General features: G+C 36.9%; 1 protein-coding gene across 3 annotated transcripts in view; it reads left to right on the plus strand.

Annotated features, from left to right (window-relative positions):
- Positions 1-27280, plus strand: part of SATB2 (SATB homeobox 2) — a 186516-nt gene that overhangs the window by 12790 nt on the left and 146446 nt on the right. For all 3 annotated transcript variants that reach the window (XM_033230739.1, XM_033230740.1, XM_033230741.1), the window contains exon 3: positions 11629-11805. In XM_033230739.1, coding sequence (XP_033086630.1) covers positions 11629-11805 — 177 coding nt within the window. The remainder of the gene's footprint in view (positions 1-11628; positions 11806-27280) is intronic.

Genomic DNA, 27280 nt, shown 5'->3' on the forward strand with positions numbered 1-27280 from the left:
TCAGAGCATAAATGTACCTCTTTTTTCACACTGTTCCAAGTGGTTAGTGGGAAACAAGCTGCAAAGTAATTCCCTTGGCCCCCCAATAAAAAGATTTATAGCAAAATAATTCTCAGCTCCATAATGGGACTGTTGTAGGTTTGTGTTTGATATTTGTAGGACTGAAATACAGTCCATGTACCCAAACTAAGCATTTATTGTAAACAAGTTAACTGCCAAGAGCTTATATTCTGTCAAACATAATTATATTGAAGATTGCTGTATAGCTTGAAAGTGAGTTTGAGAGAGACAGTTCTTTTTAACCAAGGCAGGTTTCTCAGATGCAGCTCTCTTCTTCCTTTGCTAGAATGACACGGTAAAGCCATCTCTCGCCGCCAGCCTCTCATATATAGAATAAACACAGGCTTGCTCTTTGAAAACATAGCTGTTTGTCGATCCTATTTGTGTTAACAAAATAAATGAACTTATATTCATAGAAACTGTCATGTATAGTTTCTTCTATCATCTCCATCTAGATCTAGCAGTGATGGTGCCAAGATAAAATAGCAGCTCTTACCTCTTGGGTGATACTGAAGTTCACCCACAAACTTAAACGTATACTATTAAGTTAACCCCAGATGAAATTCTTTTCTCCTTCAATATGGAGTTTGAAATAATGTTTGACTTGTGTTTCTGTTATTTTGTATTGGACTTGTCGGAATAGAATTGTTTTGAAACTGGCCTTCTAGGGGAAGGGGGACAACACCAATACCTTTATTTCGTGGCTCAGAAATGATATTTTATGCTTAAATAATTTACGAACCAAGGACTCTAGGGAAAATGAAATCTTTTTGAGATTAAGGTGTTCATACCTGGAATTACTCCCCATTTAAAATGCTGCAGTAGTCTTCTACCAGGGTTTTTCTTTGAGGAAAGTAGAATCTTACATTTTATTTAGGGTAAATATTTCTCACTTTTTTGTCCAGGAGACAAATCACTTTAGGCTTTGATAACACTTCTCAAAGGCAGTAAAAAGTGGAATAACTCTTTCTTTGGCTGGGTGATAGCCTTTGGATAAACATATTCAGGATGAACCTAAGATTTCCAAGAGATTTGTATGCAGAGACTTAAATAGTCTCTTTCATTTTTAAAATATTAATTTTAATATTTTATTTTGGAAATTATATGAATTATAAAGAGGATATATTAGAACCATAAAGTGAAAAAAATACTAGTTTTCTCTGTTCTGTTTTTCTGATTAATTTCTATAAATTACATAGGCACTACATATATACTTAAAATATTTTGTCTGGGAAGTATTCCATCAGACCCTGGTTTCCCTGGTCTGTAGGCTGGGTTTTATTAAGTTGATCTGAGTCACAATAATAATATCCTATGTATTGCAAACCAGAGGTCTCAGTCATATCCCCTAAGGGGACTGGAGAATATACACTATGATTTTGACTTTCTTGCTCTTTCTCCCTCCTGTTTTTTTCTCTTTCTCCTTTCAGTGTTAGCCCTTTCACCAGTTTGGTTATTATTGCGCCTTGATGGATGCATTTGTTGAATATAAGAGTGAGAGTGGCTTTTAATGGCTGGGAAGTGAAGGTGGTAGTTGCCTGTCTGCTTAAGCTTGGCTTTGTGAAATCTGCATTCATTGCACAGTGTTACTTTCTACACATCTATTAAATATCCATAAATGTTTTGCTGTTTGAACTCTAAACATAGACAGTAGGATTTTCTTTTTGTGAGGGAGAAAGCCTTTTATTTTTTTGCTATAAAAACTTTACTTTTCAGTTTTTTATTTGATAAAAATCTCTCCATTCTAGTATGATTTCCTTTGAGGCTCTGCACCAGTGTTTGATCTCAATTTTTAATAATTTTTGTGAGTTAAACTCCCCAAAGAAAACATGCTTGTGCTATGAAATATTCCCACTAGAAATCCGGGTAGTCTTGTCTTATTGAGAGCTGAACACTTGATTCCTTTATTAATTCCTTTCAAGAGGACCTCAGTACAGTTAACCTTTCCTTAACACTACACTGGAGAAATTAATCAAGCTTTTTTTTTTTTAATTGTTTGAATTAGATAAAATAACATTTAGGCAGAGCTCAAAACCTGAAGTAAATGTTAGTATAAGGACAATTTTCATTGACTCCTTTTTTGACGCATGGGACTCTGAGTTGCAAATAGCTTTTCCAGAGAGGATGATGAGAATAAGGTGGGGAGGTGAATCGATCTCCGCTTAAATACTATTTTCAATAGAGTGAGACTCTGTCTCAAAAAAAAAAAAAAAAAATCTTCTCAGAAACCTCCAGAATGAAATTTTACTTAATGAAGGACAGAAACCCTGGCATTCATAAATTATGGTAGTCATTTTTAACATGTGGTTGAGTCTCAGGACTTATACATATATGTATTTTTAACCTATTGTGAAAAGAACCTGAAGAATTTAGGCTTGAACTAAGGATACTTCGACAATATGCCATACACTTGAACTTTTCTGTTATATTCAAACTTGTATATCCTACTTTTTTCCTTTCTATTTTTAAAAAATTATTTAATTATTTATTTTAGAGATGGATCTGGCTCCGTAACTCCGGCTGGAGTGCAGTGGTAAGATCATTGCTCACTGTAGCCTCGAACTCCTAAGCTCAAGTGAACCTCCCACTTCAGCCTTCCAAGTAGCTGGGATTAACAGGCTCCGGCCACCGTGCCCTGCTCTTTTGTCCTTAAATTTTTTTTTTTTTTAAATTCTAGGATTATTAAACATTTTGTCTTTCTGTAGTTACTAAATTTAGAAAAGATACTGTAGTCCTTCAGTGCAGGACATGGGTAGGACTGCCAACAAGACCCCCGTGGCTCTAGGGTGTGTACAGAGCACGGTGCAGCACGCCACTTTGTTGCACACCCATCCATGCGATGCCCGTGGTGATACACCGACAAGTTCTGTTAATAGTGGTCATGCACAGTGCTGTGATCTGGCCAACTTCCCCTGGACAAACATGGAGCAAGCTCCTGAATCCACTTGTGTGGATCATTTCCTAGAAAGCTTTCCTTGTCTGCTCATGCTGAGTGCAGTGCAATGGGGCCAGAGTGATATGGACAAGTTTGACAGCTAGGCAGACACTGCCTATTAATGGTGGTGATTAATATCTCAGTGGAATTGCCATTTTGTTAAACTAAACCAACATTTATTTTGGGCCTACTATATAGGTCAGGCTCGGGTGGGAGGGGCATGAGGGAGCTAAGTCCAGTCCATGTTTGAGGAGGAAAATGGTGGGCCTCTCCTCTACACCCACTAGAGCCTTGGCATTCCTGACATCGGAGAATTTAGTTCCGTGGGTCAGGCCTGCTGTGGCAGAGTTCCCAGGTGTGGCTCAGGCTTCTTTTGTTTAGATAAGCTTCCACAAATTGCCTCCGATGTGCCTGTGAAATACTGTTTTGCAAACTGCCTGGCCAGTTTGATCTTGCCACTTAATTTCTATAACAGAAGGATGTTTAGAGACCTGGAGTTTCTCCTTCAGCTTTCGGACCTGACTTCAGATTGACTTGTGGTTGCTTTGCCTGGAGTCAGGCCTGAAATCAGAGATGTGAAAGGCCAGAACTCATTTCCCTTCCCTACCATTTTAGGCTCAGTTTGATCCGTTGGGGTCGTCAGTGAGAGAGGACTAGCGTCCACCCTCCCATCCTCACCCCCACCTATTGTTGTTCTTATTGTCCAAAGTTAAGATTGGCTTCAGGGGTTGCAAAATAGTGTCTGGTTTTCCTAGAGAGAATTCTGAGAATAAGCTGTTTCTTGATATTCTCAACCCCACTGCCCCCACAAATAGTGGGAGAGCCATCAAGACGATTTATTATTGAATAAATCAATATTAAATATTATTTATTATTTCATAATAAAATTGAGAAATAATATTCGATATATTGTAAACTACACATTCTCTGAAGAATTCACTTGTTTTTCTAGTTGGTTTTTTTCTTAACTTGTATTCAATATTTCTTAACTCTTACTCAATTTCTTACTCTTATTCAATATTATTGAATATTATTTAGTTGGAGGTCTAATCCTGAGTTGCACCTGGGTCATGGGTAAATATGAAATTGAGTTATTGTATGTTTGGCTCAGTTTGTACCTAAGAGTAATTATGATGTCTGGGCGAGATGGCTCACACCTATAATCCCAGCGCTTTGGGAGGCCGAGGCAGGCGGATCATCTGAGGTTAGGAGTTCAAGACCAGCGTGACCAACATGGAGAAACCCTGTCTCTACTAAAAATACAAAATTAGCCGGGTGTGGTGGCGCATGTCTGTAATCCCAGCTACTCGGGAGGCTGAGACAGGAGAGGTAGAGGTTGCGGTGAGCTGAGATCGCGCCATTGCATTCCAGCCTGGGCAATAAGAGTGAAATTCCATCAAAAAAAGTAATTATGATGTAGAGTTTGCCTTTCTCATAATTGGAAAATTGACTGATCTCTACCTGTAAACGACTTAGAACTTGCTGCTGTCCCACCTCTGTCTTGGCTTCTGCTTCCTCTACAATAAGAGTAAGAAAAAGCCAATTAGAAAAACAAGTGAATTAATGTTTCAGGGAATGTGTAGTTTACAAGCAAAGGACAAGGAGGAGCGTTGAAAACTGGAGCAGTTGGGGGAGCCTAGAGGGCCTCTGGTCCACCTGTGGACCTGTGGGGGACTCCCTTTGCATCCAAATGATTGCTCTTCCCTCTCCTTTAAAATTGGTGAGATTTTTTTTCTACTGTTTCTTATTATACTACCTGAAATTTCTTCCATGAGAAGTTTATTTGAAATAAAATATATATTTTACAGTGAAGATCTAGCTGAGGAGATTAAGGAGAACACTAAACCATTCAAACAGTATAGCAAGCATCTTTTTATCTATTAATCTCTGGAATTTTTGAGATTAGCCCCTGGGGGGAGTAGGAGGCTGGAGTGGAATGTAGATCCTGCGGCTGCCTTAGCCCAGGAGGCTGGGTGCCCGATAGAGGACAGCAGGGCCGCAAAGAGGAGACTAGGAAGGACGCATTGCATCCCTTTTCGAAATTTTTCCTGGGACCCCAACAGGGAGGTGAGAAACACCCTATTCTTTCTTTCTGTTTACGGTTGCAATTTTAGGTGCTCAGGCTTTTCATTATTATTATTATTATTATTATTATTTGAGGCAGAGTCTCTTTCTGTTGCCCAGGCTGGAATGCAGTGGCGTGGTCTTGGCTCACTGCAACCCTTATCTCCCAGGTTCAAGCCATTCTCCTGCCCTTAGCCTCCCAAGTAGCTGGGATTATAGGTGCCTGCCACCACGCCGGGCTAGGGTCTCACCATGTTGGTCAGACTGGTCTCGAACTCCTGACCTCAGGTAATCTGCCCACCTCGGCCTCCTAAAGTGCTGGGATTACAGGCATGAGCCACTGCACCCAGCTTCTTTATTATTTTAGGATGGAAAGAAGGTGCTAGAGGTTAATGTTGGCAAGTTACTTCTCTTCTTGTCTGTGTCTCAGTATGTATGTATATGATTGTGTCAGTGAGAGAGAGAGAGAGAAAATGAGAGTATGAGGTTATAGAACAAGTAAATCGTTATTTTGATTTTCTGATAAATTTACAATAAGAAAAATTAGTAGCCATGCCTTTTTCTCTCTGTCCTCTTGAAGACGGTTATTCACTCAGTTTATGTGATAAAGTTTGTTTCCAGTATTTCAAACAGCTTGTTCTTTGGTACTTCAGGTTCAGTTTTATACAAAGAAAAGATAGCAATCTTTATAATCTCCAGTTAGCCCTGGGACCTTCTCAGGTGATAGAACTAGATATGCTGCAGGCCCCAGGGAAGGGAGTGGGCTCTGTCTGCTGCCTTCCTTCAAGAGACAGATGGGCTTCTGGAGTCCTTTGAAAGAGGGGAGGCAAAAGCCTGGCCTCCTCTCATCTCAAACTGGCTCCTGTCATTCAGGAGTGCTGGTGGACCAAGGAGACAGGGCTAGGGAGGAGGCTGGAGACGATGCCGAGTTACACTAGAGTATGACCATTCATGTGAGCCTTTCTTTCTTTCTTTGTCTGTGAATAATGGAAGGGCAGGAGCCGTCTTTGATTCCCCCTCCATGCCTAGCATGGTGCCGGACACCTGGTAGGCAGGCAAAAGGTGAATTCACTTAGGAGTAGCACAGGTCACCCATTGGACATAGCAAGTGGTAAAGGGTCCTTTTTATTAAGAGGCCAAGCCCTTAGATTTCAATGGGTGTGGATTCTGGAGTGTTGTTTTCAACTCTTGGGAAAGCAGCCTGCTTAGGATTTAGAGCTGGATAACCTGAACTATTCTGCGCTTGCCTCACTGTGTTTCTTAGGGCATGTTACTTCTCCCATAGTTTCGGTTTCCTAATTTATCAGCTGAAAATAATGCTAACCCTGTTACAGGGTAAATGTGAGAAGATAAAGGTGTGTATAGTAGACTACATGATGATCTACGAAGTGCAGTGCAAAGCAGGAGTTTATTTCATGTCCCAACTTTGGCACAAGGCTCTTGAATCCTGTCACCTAGATGCCCTGCTGCAGCTGCACCATCTTTCGTCTTTCGTTGTTGAGTTAAACGTTTAGAGTCTTCGAGAATATGCATTCCTCAGGTCACTTTCGTAGCCAGTGTTGTGACATTTCCTGAAGTCTATTCTTTAGAATGAAGGGAAGGGGGAAAGAGCTGTTTCCTAATAAAAGAAGTTCGATTAATATAGTTAGTAATAAAACAGCAGCCTGCAATTGCAGATAAGGTAACACATTGGATTTTGGAATTTACCCAAGAGTGCTTCTGTCTTCAGGACTCCTAAAATCTGGAACACAGAGGAAAGACAGCTAAAGGGCTCATGACAGTCACACTATTGGCCTAGTATCAGTTTGTGATAAATGTATCCTGTGTGAGAAAAAATTGTATATTGTTATTGGGCAGATTCATTAGAACAGTGCTCTTTGATATTAGTACAAATATAAGCCACATGTATAATTTTAAATTTTCTAGTAGCTACACTAAAAGTTAAACAGATGAAGTTAATTTTAATAATATATTTTATTTAACTCAGTATGTTCAAGATATTCTACACGCAATTACTGTTAAAAAATCATTTATGTTTATTTTTATTTCTTTTTGTTAAGTCATTAAAATCTAGTATGTATTTTATACTTATGGCACATCTCAATTTGAGACCAGCTATGTTTCAAGTACTCAATTGCTACATGAAGTTAGAGGCTACTATAATGGACAGGTAGTTTTACTGTGCTTTTAAGCACTTTCACCTTTTTTGCATGGGACATGTTAAACACTTTAAGCCGTTGCCATTTGCATAATAGGCCATTCAATGATTATTAGTATCATCTTTATTCTGAATAAATGCCTTTTAGTTAGTATCATAAGCATTGATTACAGACCTTGAAAAAAATTACTGGTTAACTTTTTTTCCTCTGTAAAATGGTATTAATACTGATTTTGAGAAAAGGAAAACAAATAGATTCCATTGTTTGAGAGCTATCTGTCAGACAATTTAAATATGTAATATTGTTTAATCTTTACCACAGATCTATGATGTAGATATTGTTTGCGTTTTGGCTATGAGGAATTTGAGCTTCAGAGAGGTCAGATGAACTACTCAAGGTCACACACAGGTAAAGAGGGACAGTGCCAGGACTTGACCTTGACTCGGTGCTGTTCATCACCACATCTCACCATTTTCGCACGTGTCTCAGTTCTCACAGCTGTTGCCGTGAACAGTGACAGTAACAATAGTTAACGCTTTATAAATTATACACACTTCTTCAGAAAATTAATGTCAGAATGAAAATGACAGTTTCAGTATCATCACTAATGACAGTTGGAAGAATGCATTTTTCTAATGTAGAGAGGGTACCAGGCTTATTTTGCCTCTTTGACGACAGAATTCATCATTTATCCCAATTACCAGAACAACTCTTAATTTTTAGCAAATGGCTGAGGCCAAGTGCCTGTCCTCTAGATTAAACTACCTGCTTACCTCCTGTGATTGTAAAAGACTTAGTAAGGCTTATGATCAGAAGGTTCAAAGTTCTCTACTAGATCATCTGAAAATGGGTCTGTGCTACAATAAAAGAAAAATAATGTTAGAAGCTCAAGATACAGGGCTAGAGCAAGATTTTCTTTTTTCTTTACCATTTCTAAATTTTGTTGAAAATGGATTTCAGTTTTACATTTTTATTCTTTTATTGGAACTTTTAAATTCTCCCCATTCTTAATTTATTTTGTGAAGTGCTTTTCAAGCACCTCCCTGTCTTTCTATCCATTGTCACTTTTCTCTCTCTCTTTTTTTTCTTTCTTTTTCCCTCTTTTTGCCTGGGACGGGTTGTGAATAAGATGGACGAATCTCTCTCTCTCTCTCGGCATATATTTTTACTCATCCTTTTGTAGTGTGCTTCCCTTAGGGATTTTCAGTTTTTAAAGGACTTTTAAACCTATGCCTTAATTTTCTTCTTTCTACACTTGACCTCAATTATACTATTTTACTATTTTTTTATTTCTCTTGTTATTTTCACTAGTAATTGCATCCATTTTTCCTCCTTTATTCTTCTTTTGTAAAACCTACATTTCATTATAAAAACCGTAATTGTTTAGATGGGTCAAATTCTAGTAAGAAGGTAAATGTTTCTAAGTATAAGCCTTTTATGATATTCTCCAGTATCTCATGTATATGTGCTGCGGAACAGACCCTATTATCATACATTCCTGGTTAATACTCTTTTATTTTGTAAATGGCCACAAAGGTTTTTTTGTTTTGTTTTGTTTTGTTTTTAATAGGTGACGCCAGTAGGGGATTGGTGCGTGCTTTTTGTAAGAAGTTATTACTGTTGTGTCAGTTAACAATTGCTTCCTTCAATCACTGAACCAAAATGTTTAGGAACTATTTCAGTAATTGACAGTTATAAAACTTAAGTCCCTACATGTTATAGATCCCTGTGCTTTCATGTTATAGTTCATATCTAACTGAACAGTTAATATTATTTTTAAAAGTTAATAGGATCTTAAGTTTTTTCAGTTGACCATAGACTTGAGAAAGATTTATAGTTTCTAAGTAATGGAGACATGATAGCTTATGGAGCAGTTGGATTCATTTAAAGATCTTATCTGTGATTCCCAGATGTGTGACATTCAGATGTTGACATTAGGAACTGCACATGGATTTTCAGCATCGAAACTTATGTACACACAGGTATTAGTGGTGAAGTAGCTTATGGCACCATGGACTATATGGCCTTATGTGTGCATATGCTTTAATCATTAGAAATAAAAATCTACCTACTTCCTTGGGCAAAGATTATATGCCAGCATGTAAGAGGTAAAAGCTCTAAATGGGGGCTATTCCTTGCTGGTATGGACTCTCATGAATTAGTCCTATAAAATGCCATTATGCTTGCTTAGGAAGGTTTTACAACTCCTTTAACTACATTGAGGGCAGGAGGGATATCAGACTTGTTCTTACTTGTATCCCTGGAGCCACTGGTGGTGATACCTGGCACGTAGTAGGTGTTCAGGGAATAAATCCTGGATATATGAATGACTACAAAGATAATTTGGGGCCAGGTGTGATGGCTCATGCCTGTAATCCCAGCACGTTGGGAGGCCAAGGCAGGTGGATCACCTGAGGTTAGGAGTTCGAGACTAGCCTAGCCAACATGGAGAAACCTCATCTCTATTAAAGGTACAAAAGTTAGCCAGGCGTGGTGGCGGGCACCTGTAATCCCAGCTACTCAGGAGGCTGAGGCAGGAGAATCGCTTGAACCCAAGAGGTGGAGGTTGCAGTGAGCCGAGATCTCGCCATTGCACACCAGCCTGGGTGACAAAAGCGAGAGAGAGAGAGAGAGAAAAAAAAAGATAATTTGGAGGATATCTAATTTATGTTATTCACTACATGTCCTATATATATTTGGGAATGAACTTGGTAGAAATAAATAAGCATTTCATGTACCAGTAATGGTCACAATTAAAAAATATATCTTGCAAGGCATTGTGTAGCTATCCTAAATCTTCTTCTTTGTTTAAAAAATCAGTCTGCTCCACCCATATTGTATATTTTTAAATAAATCTACACTATGGAGAGTGTATCTGCAATGGACAGTAATACTGCTTTCTTGTTCTCAGGAGTGAACACTGAGTTGTCTTGTGTATGATATGGTTTGACTTGTTAGACTGTTGTGCTGTCTTAATAATAATTACCATGATCTTTAATGATAACAATTCTTAATGAGTATTATTATTGTTAATAAGGATTATATTTAATAATTACACCTAATACTTATTATCTTTAATAATAATAATTAGCACATGGGAACCAGTTGCACCATTGTATTATCTTGAGAACAAATACCTCAATCTGTAACCCAGTAGTTTGCAGAGTATCTGCTCCCACCCTTGGCTTTCCAGATCAGAGTGAGTCAGGAGGCTTCTAGGGTTGAAGCCACAGGGAGGGTTCTGGAAAACTCCTGTGCATTCTATGTGTCAGGGGCCATACTCCCATCTAGTCATTTCACATAGAGGTCTTCTTTTTGTTGTGAAGTACCTTCACCATGACCATGTAACTTTCTACCTCCCCCGTCTGCCTGCTCCCCCATTCTTCGTAAGTTTTAATTTTTCTTGCATAAAAAGAAGACCTGTAACATACTAATTTGTGTGAATTACATTAGGCAGGGTCCATGTTTCTTACTCGTACGGTGGTAAAACTTTGATCTTCTTCTGCCTTGGTTATGTTTAGATTTAAGTGCCTGTATGACTTTTTTAAAAATAAAAAACAGTTTAAAAAAATCTTTGGTGAATTAAACATTTTTTAGCTTTTCACACTTTGATACAAAGCAGAGAAATATTTCAGTGACAACAGATTTCAACAGATTTTCAACTAGACTAATTTGCCTTATTCTTTAGGGTAGTTTACTTATTTTCTCTGAAAACACAAGAAAAGATACTCCCTTTCCAGTAACTGATGTTAATGTATAAAATAATTTTACATAGGCAAACTTTTGTATTTGGATGTATATTTTGACATAAATGTAAATTAAGACGTTTATGGTCATGTTATTTTCAGGCTGGTTGATAACCTATTTACTAGGATTAAAAAAAACAACAACATGTAAGAGGGACTTATTTTAAATTTCTATTGACTTTCTTGTATTCACATAACAGCTTAGGCCTTAGAATCAAACATACCTCCTTAGTAGGAAGGAGCTGGAAGCTTTGAAATATATTTCTAGACAAGAAAATAGATTACTTTTACATGTAATATATATCTAGACGAGCATATCTGATCTGAAAATACTAGTGCTAATAGTTAATGATAAAACTATAGCCATTAAAGATTCGAGTGTCTGTACAGTCACCTTCATCTCACCTATGTACCAGGACACCTCTGATTGGTGAAAATGACAGGAATCTAAGGGCTTCTGCCACTGCCCCGGGCAATTCTGTAATAATAGAGGGGGAAAACTCACAGCTTTCCATTAGGCCTATATAACTGAGAGGCTTGTTTAATCTAAACCACTGTCGATCACAGATGAGTGACTTTTATAACTGTCGCTTCCCTTCTCATCGCAGGGACTGAGATTTGCTTTTTAATGTTTGTGTTTTGCTCTTGAATTTTGTCCCTTCAGGTTTGATGATTCCTGTCTTTTGTGTCGTGGAGCAGTTGGACGGCTCTCTTGAGTATGACAACAGAGAAGAACACGCTGAGTTTGTCCTGGTGCGGAAAGATGTGCTTTTTAGCCAGCTGGTGGAGACTGCGCTCCTGGCCCTGGGGTATTCTCACAGTTCTGCGGCTCAGGCCCAAGGTATTAATGCCTCTCCCCTCTCCTCCCAAGTCTCTTGTGTGTCATAATTTGAGGAGGAATATGTTTTCTGAAATAGTTCTCCAAACAAAGGTTGAAGGATAATTGTTAGACTTAGCATTTCCTAGTGAGCAGTAGAATATTTCTTGTAGAAGGACTTGTTTCTTGTTTTCTTGTTGTTTTGGGAAGCATTTGACCAGCACTTCTGGAGCCACAAAATCAACTTGCATTTCAAACTGATCATAGGTTTCTGCATTCATAACACTGTTATTTTCTCTAATTAGGGCCAGTGCTGAGATATTTAACTCCTGAGTTATCCAAACTTACAATACATGACTTATAAAACATTCAGTTTTCCAAAATTTATTTATTGCTTTGGGCCTGTGGCTTCTGCACTTTGCGATAAGCTTTTAATTAAACAGAAAAAAATGAATGCCTCTTATCCTTTTGTATCTTTGAAAACTTTTGTAGTTTTGATGCGGTCCATTCAGTCAAAAAATATTGCAGTGTCTTTATGATCAATTCCTTTCACTTATTTAATTAAATATTAAAATTGCATCATTATTTCAGTGTGTATTGTACAATACTGGGGAGCCCATTGTGAGCTTCTGTTGTTTCATTTTGAAGTATAGCCCATTGTTCTTTCATGCCAAAGAATTGACAAAACAAATAACAAACATTCCCCCCAAACCTTGAGTAATGGAAAAAAAAATTGATCTGATGGAATTTATTGTTCTTGTTTTTCAGCTGAAATGATTGAATTATATTGTTTGTGATTATGGTTAAAACCAAAGGAGAGAAATCCGTAACTTCCAGATCTTAGTTTATATATTAGTGTCCTGGATTACGATCTTTAGTTAACATTTGTGAATATGCCAAGGATGTTTTTTATTTTTTAAAATGAGTTTCTCTTCATATCATTCCTAAGAACTATCAGTCAGAGCCTCATTTGTAACAATAAGGATACTATGAGAGATTAAACATTGATATAAAGTTACAGATGTGGTGACCAACGGATTTAAATTCCCAAGCTCTTGAATTTGATTCTGTAAGTAGATAATTGCTTTTTAGGAAATATTTTAAGCATTTAAGTTATACTTTAGTTCAATCAAGAAAGCAACCTGATTGAAATTAGGAATGTTTTCCCAGGGCAGGTAGTACCCTACTAGTTATTGTGAATCCCAGCGCAGTCTGAATCCGAGCGCTGGCCAGGCTGGGTGCAGTGATAATAGCTGAATCATAGAGTCCAGTGCTTTCAAAGCAGCCTGATAAAGGATGATTCATTTCCTTTTTTCTGACGACTTTCCTTCTTGTGTGAGGGATTCACGATTTGATCCTGAGCAAATTGCATACTGGGCACCATTGCTTTTATGTCATGCTATGTACCTAAATGAAATAAAAGAATCTCCCTTCCCTTCCCCCTACAAACTTTACATGCCACTTTAGGGATATTTTTCTCTGAATGTAAAGGTCATTGTATCCCACTGCTTGCACCCTGGTGTGCCAGCTTCCTGTTTGACAGGGCCATCCATCTCAGTTAGCACAGCCGTTCAGCGCGTCGAGAGCTCACATGTGGAACACAGAGCACTAAGTGGCCAAGATTTGATTCTTGGCACATGCTGAGGGAAGGGGCTCTCAGGAAATTTGCACTAGGGAGCCACACTATTCATTTCAGGGATTTGGACTAAGAATTCTACTCACCAAGGTGAGAAATATGAGCAGATAAATGTCATCTACCGTGGAGGATTATTAAACAGGGGACAAGTCAAAAGTGATTATTTGCCTCCTCAAAGTTTTTGAATATTAAGGCTAAAATGCTAAATATTATACTATTTATAAGTTGAATCAATATTCCTATGGTACTCTAGAGTACAGATACACTTTATAGGTAAGCAAAGATTTTATCACTTGGTCTTATACTGTAATCTCACAAAGAAAAAAATCAGTTTATTTTAAATTAGGCTGCTGATCTGTGTTTTGGGGAAATGGAAAAATCTTAGAATTGTTTACTTTGAAATAAATGTATTAGATTGTTGTCTTCATTCAGATCATTAAAAGTATGCTGTTTGCTGCATGTTTATTATAGACCAAATAGTATGCATGATAAGACAGGTAATTCATATGCTGGACAAACAGCAGCGTGTAAGAAAGATAGAAAAGGAAGTAGAACAAAATATGACTTTTGATGACTGAAGGCATGACGTTTTATGGGGGTAGTTTTTTGTTCATTTTTGTTTGGCTTTGTTGTTTGTTTCATGTTTATGTAATTCCTCTAAGATGAGGACTTGCGGGACTTCCTGGCAAATCCATTTAAAGCAAAGAAACGGCAGTGTTCTTGAATCTCTTTTTCATATGCTGAAAAAGTTGGGCAGAACTAAACTGCAAGGATAGTGGGTTGCTTTAGCCATTTTAAAAATCAAGACTCTTGAAATACAATTTTTCATTTTGATGTGACCAGAAAAGAGTTTCGGTAATTGAATTGGAAGAATATTTCAGATTGCCTGTTAAGGAGGAAATACATTAGCAATGTCATTATTTGGAATGGTCCTCAAGTCCCAGTGACAGGGCAGCAGGTCCATGATCTTGTAAACATAGGATAGTCAGTTTCTTTTTCTCAGAGGGTATTCCCTCCAGGTGAGTTGAATTTTTATTAAGAAAGAATATTTTCTTCTAAAGAATGATAGAAATGCTACTAAAATGGGGTTTAGGGATTTCTTTCCCTGTGTTAAAATAACCTTTATTTGAAGGCTAGATATTAGGACCTAAGAGAGAATAATGTAAAAAGATTCTGTCATAAACCATGGTAACTGTGTTTCTAGCTGACTCATAACCTCCATTTCCCAATGCACATACTGTTGCCTCAAGGATATGAAATGCAAGATTCATCAGACTTGCTGTTTTGCATATGTAGAAAGCCGAAAACTGGCAGGCCCTTTGCTTGTACCAGAATAGCTGGACTAAGGTCTAATGAATGGCAAGCACACTTTATGCTATATGTATGATGGGCCGTGAGTACATGTCTCTGCATTAAAAGGCTTTTGGAAGAGGCATGTTAATCCAGGGTACTGCTGCTACTCTGGGAACTGCCCCACTCTCCCAACTTAAAACTCACCACTTCCTTTACTATTCTTTCTTCTTTCCTTTTCATCCTTTCAGTTCTTCCCCATAAGGCTTTTGGCAGTAGCCATGGAGCTCCCCACACTGTCCAGAGAGTTCTGGAGCCCACTGGTTGAGTAGCTATTCATTCACGTTGGCAGTGTGAATGGTGGGCTTTGGGAGGCAGCCGTGATGGCAAGGTGATGCCTCACTGTGCTTGTTTGATTTAATTTTTAAGTGGGCATTTTCTCTCTCCCCTACTTTGTTAATTTTAAAATGCATTTTAAAATTAACTGTTGATTAATTTAATTAATTTATTTACTTTGAGACGGACTGTTACTTTGTCACCCAGGCTGGAGTGCACGGGCGCAGTCTTGGCTCACTGCAACCTCTGCCTGCTGGTTTCAAGCAATTCTCCTGCCTCAGGCTCCCAAATAGCTGGGATTACAGGCACCTGCCACCATGCCTGGCTACGTTTTGTATTTTTAGTAAAGATAGGGTTTCACCATATTGGCCAGGCTGGTCTTGAACTCCTGACCTCAGATGATCCGCCCACCTCGGCCTCCCAAAGTGTTGGGATTATAGGCATGAGCCACTGTGCCCAGCCGACAGTTTTATTTTAAAACAAATGTGCTTAACAAGTAAAGAAGCAAAAATCCTTTCTGACTGGATTTTTTTAAGGTCAAAATTATATGTTTAAGAAGGGGTATATTAATTGTCACTGTTTCTTATTTATATTGGAGTAATTACATTCATACAGTCATTTTAAATGATGTTTCTAAAACACAGAAAAAGTGTCTTTAATAAATGTTATGTGAATCAAGCGGGGTGCCAAGTACATTCTCAATGATATAAAATTCCAAACATATATGCATGGAAGAAAGACAAAGGCAATGTATTAAAATAATCAACAGAGTAGGTGATGGGATTATGTGGGATTTTCTTCTTTTTCTAATAAAAAAAGTAAATATCAAATTTTACTTCTTTCATGAATTAATTGAATAAATGAGAAGATAATTATGTCTATCTTATTCCCCAATTTTGATAAGCTGTTCACTTTGTCCCTAATTTATCCATAAATGTGAAAATTTATACATGATACAGATGCATTTCTATTTTTTCAGTGGAAGTTTAAAAAAAGAATCAATAAATCATTAATGAGCCCCTGTGATGTATAAACCAAGGGATTTCTTAGAGTTGGTTTTTTACTTTTTGAGACAGGGTCTTGATGTATATCCCAGGCTGCAGTGCAGTGGCACAATCATGGTTCACTGCAGCCTTAAACTTTTGGGCTCAAGCAATCTTCCTGCCTCAGCCTCCTGAGGAGCTGAGTGGCCATGCCACCATGCCCAGCCTAATTTTTACTTTATTTTTTGTAGAGAGAAAGTATCCTTATGTTGCCTTAGGTGATTCTCCTGCTTCAGCCTCCCAAAGTGTTGGGATTAAAGGTGTGAGCCATGATGCCCAGGCAATTCTTAGAGCTTTAATATAATGCATGGTAACAATTGAGCAGTTACTATATGTTGGGCACTGTTCTAAGAGATTTATATGTACTGACTCATTTAATTCTCATAACAGACTTTTGAAGTAAGTTATACATTTCCCATTTCACAGAAGAGGAAACTGAGGCAAAGAAGAGTAGGGGAGTCACTTTCCCAGAGGCACAGGCTGGTGGGTGGAAGAACTGAAATCTGAAGTCCATTGATCTATCTCTAGATTCAAGGTCCTTAACCACACAGCTGTCCTGTGAACAGTCTGATTGCCAGCACTTGCTCTTTACTTTTGGACATAAGCCCTAAAAGGTAGGACTTTTTGGATTAGGTGGTTACTAAATACATGCTGATTATATATATTTGATAATGATGTTTATATATTTCATTTCCGTGATGAAATATATACTTTTTCAAAATAATAGAGACAGACTTCATTAAAACTTAAAAGCAAACAAAAAGCCAAACCTCATAGAATTGTCATGTACTGAAGCTAACTTCTAAAACTAAATACTTGTAGAGGGCCTATAGTGGGTTGAGCATTTCAAATACATAATTCTTGCTTATGTGACCAAAATGAGTCCTGATACAAAAATAGAACACATTCCTAATCTAGAAATTTCTTATCAAGCTTACAAATGTTTTGTCAGTGTTGATCTGAACCTCATCTGCTTGAAGGCATTGTATGTAGAAAGCAGAATTTCCATCTATGAACTGGAAACAATGACAAGAATAAAAAAGATTTAAAACCAAAATACCAAGGATATTTTTATAAAAAATGAATGCCTTTATTATCTCTTTATTCATTTATTTATTATATATATTTTTCAATGTACTATCTCCTTACAGTGTACTATTGGGAAGATCTTTACCTAGAAGCTAATTTCAAGGCAAATTTTACTGTTAGAAATAAATATTCTTTCAGTTTAAATTGTTCAGTGTTTGAAATGCTCTGCTCTTAAATTCTCTAAAATCATTTTTTATGGAAACATGCAACATATACAAATTTGAGAGACTTGGTATTAAATATTCATGAACTCCTCATCTAGGATCAACAATTAGAAATTCATGGCCAATCCTGTCTTGTCTCTGTCCCTACCCGCTTCTCACCCGCTCCCCTACTGGATTATTTCAAAGTATATGCTATATATTATATTTTGTCCATAAATATTTTAATAAATATCTCTGAAAGATAAAGACTATCATAGAAAACGTAAACCACAATACTATCATAACTCCTAAAAAAAGGTAATTCTTTAATTTCACATTCAGTAAAGATTCAAATTTTCTTAATCATTTTGTAATTTTTTTTTAGTGTTGCTTTATTCAAATTAGGAGCCATACAAATCTATAAATTGCACTTGGTTGATGTGTCCCTTAATTTTTTTTTGAATCTATGGGTTATCTATTCTTTTACACTTAAAAACATTCTTTTCTGAAACTTAGGTTTGTTGCTTTAATTCAGAATTTTTGTTTGCTAAACTTAATGAGAGTCCTAGTCCTATAAATGCCTTCAAATACTATGATTTTAAATAAACAATTGTGGCTGCGCACGATGACTCATTGCTGTAATCCCAGCACTTTTGGGAAGTTGAGGCGGACAGATCCCTTGAGGTCAGGGGTTTGAGGCCAGCCTGGTCAACATGGTGAAACCCCATCTCTACTAAAACTACAAAAATTAGCTAGGCATGGTGGCAGGTACCTGTAACCAATTCCAGCTACTCAGGAGGCTGACGCACGAGAATCACTTGAAACCAGGAGGTGGAGGTTGCAGTGAGCCAAGATTGAGATAGTGCCACTGCACTTCATCCTGGGCGACAAAGAGAGACTCTGTCTCTAAATAAATAAATAGGTAGATAGATAGACAGACAGATAGATAATTAGTAAGCGCAGTCATAATCTTGGAAAGGAATTCAGAAATTCACTTTGTTTCCTTTTTTCTTTTCTTTTTTCTTTCTTTCTTTCTTTTTTTTTTTTGAGAGAGAATGGTCAAAAGATATATGTTGTCTGGAGCCAAAAGGTTTTTCATGCTCTGAAAGTTTGACATTTTCCCTAGTGAAAATATTTAAAATGGTCCAGGCACAGTGGGTTCACACCTGTAATCCCAGCACTTTGGGAGGCCAAGGTTCCACCTGAGCACCTGAGGTCAGGAATTTGAGACCAGCCTGGCCAACATGACCAGATGGCCAAACCCTGTCTCTACTAAAAATACAAAAATTAGCCAGGCGTGGTGGCGCACACCTTTAATCCCAGCTACTCTGGAGGCTGAGGCAGGAGAATCACTTGAACCCAGGAGGAGGAGGTTACGTGAACTGAGATCATGCCACTGCACTACAGTCTGGGCAACAGAGCAAGACTGCATCTCAAAAAAAAAAAAAAAAGGAAATTTAAAATGGTTTAATCTTGTCTCGCTTTCTCTATTTCTTCCTTTCACTCTCTCTCTTTTCCCTACTTTTTCTTTAAACATTAAATGTTTGGGAGACTTTCAGCAGTTTTTTCTTTATAAGGGCAATGTTGAAAAAAGATACATATTTAGAAATTTTAGGCCTTGGAGCTAACATTTAACAGACAAGTTGCTTTTTAAAAAATTCTGTGGCTCCCTAAAGAGAGCTGAAAATGCTACCCCAAATTGCTGTGAACTGTGTCTCAGCCCTCATTAGAGCTGAAAAGGCCGCAATGTAAAACACTATTTGGAGGACACAATTTTTCAACAGACCCCATGCTTTCTCCTCCTCTGCTATATAAAATTAAATATTCATACATATGTATGTGTGTACATATACATGTTCATATGCACACAGTGAAACCTGAAATACTAATTAAATGCCAGCGGTAAAATAATGCTCACCTTATTTCCTCATCCCAATACATAGTTAAGATTGAATATCTAATATAATATTTATAGTTCCATATTTCTTATATTTGTTTATGTTGGCATAAATATGTAACATATATAGATATATAATAATGACTCACATGAAGGTCAAGTGATGGAAATATTGTTTATATGTAAATTTGTAGAGGGTGAAGACTCTATCTAGCTTGATTTTCGGGATGCCTAGCAGTTGACTAGGTAGTGCTTGATAAAAGCTGTTGAGGGCAAGAAATGAATGCGTGATCTCACTTTACCTCTGACCTTGCAATTTCTACTTGAATGCCCACTAAAAAAAAATCCTATCAGTGGAAATAATTCATTTAAATGTGTAGCTCATTATTTCCTCCACAGTGTGGGAAGTATTTAGCCGTGTTTTCAGTCATCTGTTTCGTTTGGGATGATAGGCCATGGTAGCAATTAACTGATATATTTTTTAAACTGCCCAAAGTCCTTCTTCTCCAGAGTTTAGGCATTAATGCCCATGACCTGGAGGGGACTGGTCATCTGAGACATTCATGTAAAATGATCCAGGTTAAACTGACTAACCCACAGATATATGCAACCTTTATTTAATAATTAAGGTATGTCTCATTAAAATATATGGCTTCTAGGAGTTTCAAGTGTGAAACCTACAAGCCTAAAATTGGTGGTACTGTGATATGATATATATCATGTTTAATTTTTTATTCTGCTCCCCTTTAAAGCATAACTATCTTTTACGAATTTATAGATTTTAAATGCAAAATAGAGTTGTTTGCTGAATACCTAGGTTTGTTTGTGTTTTAAGAAGATGTAGTACAGATTTCATTCAAGGAACTCATTTGGTAAAAAAACACATTCTTTAAAGCACTTAAATTTTTCAATAGTGCTGTTACTTTTTTGGTACATTCTTTACATTTAAACTTCTCCATTGATGTAACTCCTAGTTTTGATGCTATACCATTATTTTCCAACTCTTAAGTAAAGTCTATTTTGGCATTCATAATGGACAGTAAAAAGTCTTGGCCACAGAGCATTTTGTAATATTAAAATGCTTTGTAAGAAATTCCCTGCTTCCTGTTTTGTCTTTTTTTCCTTTGGAAAAGATTTCTCATCATGTGAATCTTATAATTTCAGTTAATTATTTACAAACCTGTGAAATTTCAGAATTGTAGGTCTTTCACTTCATATGTTAGTGTATATTTTACGTTTTAATACTTTGTTCAAATTTTCTTAGATACATTGTTACTGTATTTTTACATTCCTATGGGATCCCAGTTCCATAACTATTCATTTATCTCTGTGGTATCAGTAAGTATTCAATTTATTTATTACTTAGTTCAAATAGCTTGGCACATAAGTGGGACCCAGAGCTGTTAGGGACTTCCTCTGCAGTATGACAGAAGAAGAGCTCAGTGGTGGTTTTGAGAGGCAGGGGTGAAAAGTGAGCATTCTGCTGGCTGTTTGGTCACAGTTGGGCACCTTGGTTTGGTTTCCAAGGTGCCAATAGATTTTGTGATGACTGTGATGAGCATTTAAAACCCAGCACTTTGAAATGTAGGTTTCTTTTGATGGCAGCTTGGAGAGCTCTAAAGGGTCTTAAGTCAGGGCTCTAGAGCACGTGCCACTTGCTTGCTCAAAAGCAGTAATTGGCAAAATTATTTTTGTGTCAATGAGAGAAAACACAAAGGTTCTTCCTCTATCCGTCTGCCTCTTTTTGGTTTGAAGAAATATCACTCAGGACAGAACAGCAAATCTGTGCTGCTATTTTCCAAGCTCGTTACTCAGGTTGGAAAAGATCGCTGTAGGCTATATGCAAATCAGACAGCGCTGAGGTCCCCCTTAGCTTCCAGGTTGAGCTCAGCAGAGAGATGCTTCCGAGGTACTCTTTCTGTCAGTTTTATAAATCAGAGAATAGGATGCTGAAAACCTCCTAGAACATTTAAAACCTCTGCCCTCAATGATTTGGCTGCTCAGGTCTAATGATCTCCCTGGTAAAAGCCTACCATCATGGGAGCTGAGCTAAGAGGGCAGCATGTTCTTGATTGAAAGGTCTCACCAGCCTTACCAACTTCAAATGGTGGTTCTTCTTGAGAATCTATGCCCCAGAGCCGTGGTAATACATAACAATTCTAAATGTCTTGTTTTATTACTATGAATACAGTGATTCCTTAAGGGGATGAAGAGACTTCTTTAAAGGGGGCCTATGTTAGATTATCTGCAATGAAAGATATATCAGAATTGCATGAAAAAATCTTTCCATTCATAGATTTTTCCATGCCATTCTGATATATCTTTCTTTAAAGATCTTAAAATTAAGATCTTTTGCGCTATTGAAAGATAGGTGGTTGAGTTTTACTACTCTCACTTTGCAGAAAGGAAGACTATTAAGAAACTTTAAAAGAGCACACCTAGAGGCTCTGGTTCTCTAGCATCATATCATTTTATTCACTCATGTAACAAATATTTTTCGAGTGTCTATTATGTGTTAGATGTTCTAGGTGTTGAGACACAGCAAAGAGCCAAATACATAATGTCTTTGCCCTCAAGATACTTACATTCTTGTATGTAGGGGAGATAGAATATAAGCAATTCAATATGTAATAAAATGTTAGGTAGGACCTGACATTATATTATGCTTATTTTGATCCTGTTCTCTCCATTTTGTCTAGAAATAGGGTTTTGGAAAACTTAGGCTTCTGGAAAGAAGCTACTTAACCAGAACAAAATGACAGGTTTTGAATATGTTTTGAGGATTAAAACTAAAATGATATGACACTAAAAGGGTTAAGGTTCAGCTCTCTGAATTATCTGAAAAAATTACTTACATGACTAACTCATGTTTGGAATAGGATAAATGTAACATTGTTAGAATTAGCTTATATTAAGGTTTCCCTTTTGTGAGGGAAACTGAAGCTTTTACATAACAGACCTATTATGGATATAATAAAATCTGTTAATATATTTATTGAGTGCTTCTTATGTACCAGGCACTGTCCTAGGGCTTAACATTTACTAACTCATTCAAGCTTATATAGTAACCCCGTGAAGTACGTAATATTATTGCCCATATTTTACCAATGAAGAGGCTGAGGCTCAGAGAGGTAAATAGCTTAACCAACACCACAAACTGGCTTCAGAAAATGGATACTTAACCAGTATCCTGTTTAGTGGCATTGTATTTCTAATCTGTCAATTGAGTCCAGAATCCAGGCGAATAGTAATTATACCTTACAGGCATAAACCAAAGATTGACATTTTCAAATTGATAACTTAATGAATATATGTATTTTTAAATTGAGTAGGGAGCTTGTTTTGAACTTAAATAACAAAATTGAACTTGCTATCATGGATGGCATTTTATAAGAACCTGTTAGACCCTATTTTTGTATATTTGTATATATAAGCTCCTTATAAACTTAGAAAGTTTAAATTTTTTTCTATTTATAAAGTGTAATACTTGTTAATTACAAAAACCAAAAAATTTAAAAGTAGAAACAAGACAAAATTCTCTCATAAACAAACCATTCTAGAGATAAAAATAGGTAATATTTGAGTTACTTCCCTTTGGTTATAGTTCTATGCATACTTTTACATAGTGGAGGTCAGATGTATGCAATATTTTCACTTCTAGTTCTTACTTAACATTATAATGTATAACTTCCATAGTCTATATTATTAATTTTAATACTACATAACAGCGAAGCTTTGGATTTTCAAATCAAATGAGAAACATTAGTTTTCTCTTGATTATCTATTAATGGAAAGATTTAGTAATGGTCAGTAAATTAGGAAGTGTTAAGTGCAGATACTATACCCAGCACATGCTGGGCAATCAGAGTAATTTATGTCAACATTTATGTGCATTTACAGTTGTTCTTTGAAAATAAATTTATTTTCATTTTTTCATTGCAGGTGCAAGGCCAGATTTTTTTTTTTAAACTTTTCTGACATTAATGTTCATTTGGCTTGCTTTCTTATCTTTGCCTGTAAAGAATTAAGTGTTTGTTTTTAATGTGGAAGAAGGCTATAAAGACACTGTGTCATTTAAGAAACTTCAGTTAATTGATTTCGTATTTTGTTTTTGTAATAGTCTTGTTCTTACCCACATTTTGTTCATTTTCTTCTTTACAAAACATACACACAGTATTGTGCTTACTAGTTTCACGATGACAGTCCTGTGTTAAGATGTTTGCCCAGGAATTAGTAACTGATGACAGTTTGTCCATTTGTTAGCCTCTGTTTTTTGCTATGTGCAGTAGGATGGAGATTTTATGAAATAATCTTTGGGGAAACTCTGAAGGAAGGCTTTTTCTATGTTTGAATTGCTTGAGAACAGCCCATTATTGGAGGTAGGGAGTTTGTCTAACAAATCATGAAATCTCCCATGTTTGCTGGAGCAATGGGTTGCAATCCTTTTTGGTTGGTTGTTTCTATGGGACCTCAGGTCCTGCTGGGCATGGAAGAGAGATAAGCATCCCTCTATCTCCCTTCTGCATTGTATAATTCTAACGTGACCCAACTTCTTTTCATAGTCTGTCTTATAGCGTAGCAAGTATGAGATGGTCCTAGCTGGAGCCTATTTGAGCACCTACTCTGAACCTTTTTCTAATAGTGTCATTGGCTCCATTCTGATTGTTTCCCTTCTGAGTGTATGTCTGGAGTCCTGCGGCTCATACTGAGGCCTATCCTCAGATATTGGGATCGTTCTCTTCCTATGTGAGTATGTTGGTAGTCCCAAGATAGAAGTATTTGTTTTCAGTAAATATTTACCTGGGTTTTCATAATAGATATAATTGGCTAGCATTTATATAACTCAAATTATCTATTAAAATATATTCATGTAACCACAAATATCAATTTATATGAAAAATATTAGTTATGAAACCAATGTTTCATAATTAAATAAGTATACAATAAGTGTACAAATCAGATATCTATGTAATATATTACATTATAATTTGCTATGTTCCTTTTTTACTTGTGACTCCCACTAGGTATTAAAATGCACCCATTTGCACTTTAAACTAATGCAATTAAGATCATTAGTTGCTTTTCCATCTTACTTATTAAGGGGGAATTTCCTGTTGTGACTAATGACAAGATTATGAATTTGTCTGAGTCTCTTGGCATATATTAATTCAACCAGGTAAATTAAAAGGAATAGACCCAACCCTGCTGTAAATCAGGGGATTAAAACATTTGGGGTGGCACGTTCTACCAGGAGAATGAGGTGTCACTTAGTACTCAATAAGGGATGCTGGCCACATTGTCTTGGAGTTCCCTAAAATAACCAATTTGTCATCCAAACAAGCACCCACCAGTAGGATGTTTTTTTCTCTTCTCCTATTGGAATGCCTTAAGGCATAGTCTTACTAGATTTTTATGTCCATTTAGTTCTAAAAACAACAAAAAAAGAGTGGTATGGGTGTTGTTGCTAATGATAATGCTAGGAAACGTAGAGCTTACTATGTGTGAGGCACTGTTCTAAGTGTGTTACACATGTTAAATCATTTAATGTTCGCAAACTTCGTGTGGCATAAGTATAATTATCTTCATTTAACAGCTGAGGAAACTGGGGCACAGATGGGCTAAGTGACATACCCCAGGGTACACAGCAAGTAAGTGATGGACCAGGACCTAAATGGTCAAACCCAGGCATTCTATTTCTTGAGACAGTGGCTTAGCCACCACACTCCTCTGCCTCTAGTCTAGGGCATGATTAAGACATTGTTGTAATAGTGGGTTATCATTAAGAATATGAATAAAAGTCCCTGTAAGGCCTGACCTAATATAACTAGATTAACTCATTAAAATGCTAAATATTTCTCTCTCTTTTCCTTTATTTATTTATTTTTTCTTCAGGGGGGTGGATTGGGAGGAAGGGAGAGAGGAAGAGAACTTCAAAGACATTACAAATGCATTCTACTTAATCTGAAATACTTTGATGCTTCTGGAAAAGTGAGATGATTTAATTTCGTATATAATTGCATGAGGAATTATAAATTATGTTTTCTGAAATACCTATGACACGAAACCACAAAATGAACAGATAAAACTGATTTGTTCTCTGACAAATCAAGATATATGGCAGTGTTTTCATTACAAGTGCCGTTTGTGCGGAGGGAGCAGCTGAGTATGCTACAAGATGACAGGAACCGTTCCCAGGCGGCACTGCTTTCACATGGACATCCCGAGGTAATTTATAACCCATGCTAAAATTTTTAAAAAACGTGCTGTCAGGCAAAGCCAAGGTTGAACTTCTAAAGTCATGGAATGTACATCTTTCTAATTGACCATCTTTAGCATAAACTTACTCCTTAGAAATAAGTTGTTTTATTCTGTGGGGAGAATGGACTATTTTCAAGGCACTACGAGTGCCATTTAGAAAATTATCTCTCTTAGTGCATTTAATAGTTTCCTGGAAGATATGTGTTGACTTCTGCTGGAGGGTAATATATTCATAGTAAAACTGACTAAGGATTCTTTTTACTTCCCACTGGCCTAAAAACAGTGTGTTCTAGGCCTCCGTGGTGGTGGAAGGTGAAGACTCAAAATATGGATGTTGTGAGTTGAAGCACTTCTCAAAGGACCTGTGTCCCTAAGTTGCCACAGTCATTTGTTTGTCTTGAATTTTAAAAGGGCTTTGAAATGTGTGGAACCAAAATAGTTCTGTTTGTAGTACTGGTGATTCTGGGAAAATGAGAGCAAGGTCGTCTGTGTGAGAGAGAGCTGATGTGGGTCGATTACCAGTGGCACTGTATCGTGTTGGTTTTGCTCTGCAGTGATGGGTTTCTCACTGAGCTGCCCAGAATCACTCACTGGATGCTTTGCTGGACTGATGACATTTGATTTGTAATGAGTGGGCAGGAACAGGAGTGGAGACCAGATCTTTGGGTCAAAGAGGGAAAGCAGGAACTCCATACAGCAGATGATAGTCTGTTTTGCATCTGATTCCAGCCTGGTGAATTCCCACACACAGGGGTCATTATTCTATATAACTAAGACTTGTATTAGATGCTTTATGTAATGCTTTCTTTTTGGGTACATTTTCTAGTATGTGTAACAAAACATTGGCTAAAAGTGTTTATTTAATGAGTTAGAATTTACTAAACCAAATCAAACAAATTGAATTGTACAAAAATGTTTGGCTGTAGAAGCAAACCAGGTTAAGATTTGAAAATAAATTCACACTTTACATTAGTTTTTAAAATAAAATTAATAAACTAATAAAATGTGAAAAACTTCACATTTTACATTAGTTTTTAATATAATTTAATTTTAAATATAGTGAAGCGTAGATGGTGAAGAACAAATTGATTGACTAGTTTCTTTCCCCTAAGAAGTGGATAAGCAATTGATCACGGTGGCTTCGCTCACTTAGCAGATCATTGGCCCTCTAGTTCTGTGTCTTTTACAATCTGGCTCTGATTGAGGGCATTGTTGTATAGTGCAGTGGTTAGGTGTTGTGGACTCTGACTGCTGGGCTTTTCATCGTGGTACTCCCCACTTCGCAGGTCTATGATTCTCTGCTTCAGTTTCCTCTTCTATAAAATCAGGGTAGTAATTATAATTCCTCCCTTGTAGAGTTGTTAGGAAGATTAAATGAAACAGTCCAAATAAAGTGCTTTACATTGCCCTTGACACAGGGTAAGGGCTGAATCATGTTAGTTGCTGCTATGATTCCTGTTGTTGTTATTATTACTTTGCAATGCAGAAGCCAGATACAGTGTGTTAATTTCTTTTGTTTTCTGTAGCTTTAATTCATATGAGCCCTCATTCTGAGATACCGGATGTGAAGTACCAATATTAAATTTTTTTAAGGTATAGGAAAACTAGGTCTTCTGGTATTCATGTTTTTAAATCGACAATATCCTATTCCATGACTGTGTCAACTTAGAAGAATGTTATTTTCTTTTTCGTGGATAAATTGTTCTGTACTACATTGCTTCTTTCCCGTTTTCTTCAGAGTACTTAAGATATTTGCACAGGCTGACAATATAATAAAACTTCTACCCCCATCATCTGGTTAAAATTG

Source organism: Trachypithecus francoisi, unplaced genomic scaffold, assembly GCF_009764315.1.
Source record: "Trachypithecus francoisi isolate TF-2019V2 unplaced genomic scaffold, Tfra_2.0 Lachesis_group13, whole genome shotgun sequence".
In the NCBI taxonomy this organism is placed as follows: Eukaryota; Metazoa; Chordata; class Mammalia; order Primates; family Cercopithecidae; genus Trachypithecus; species Trachypithecus francoisi.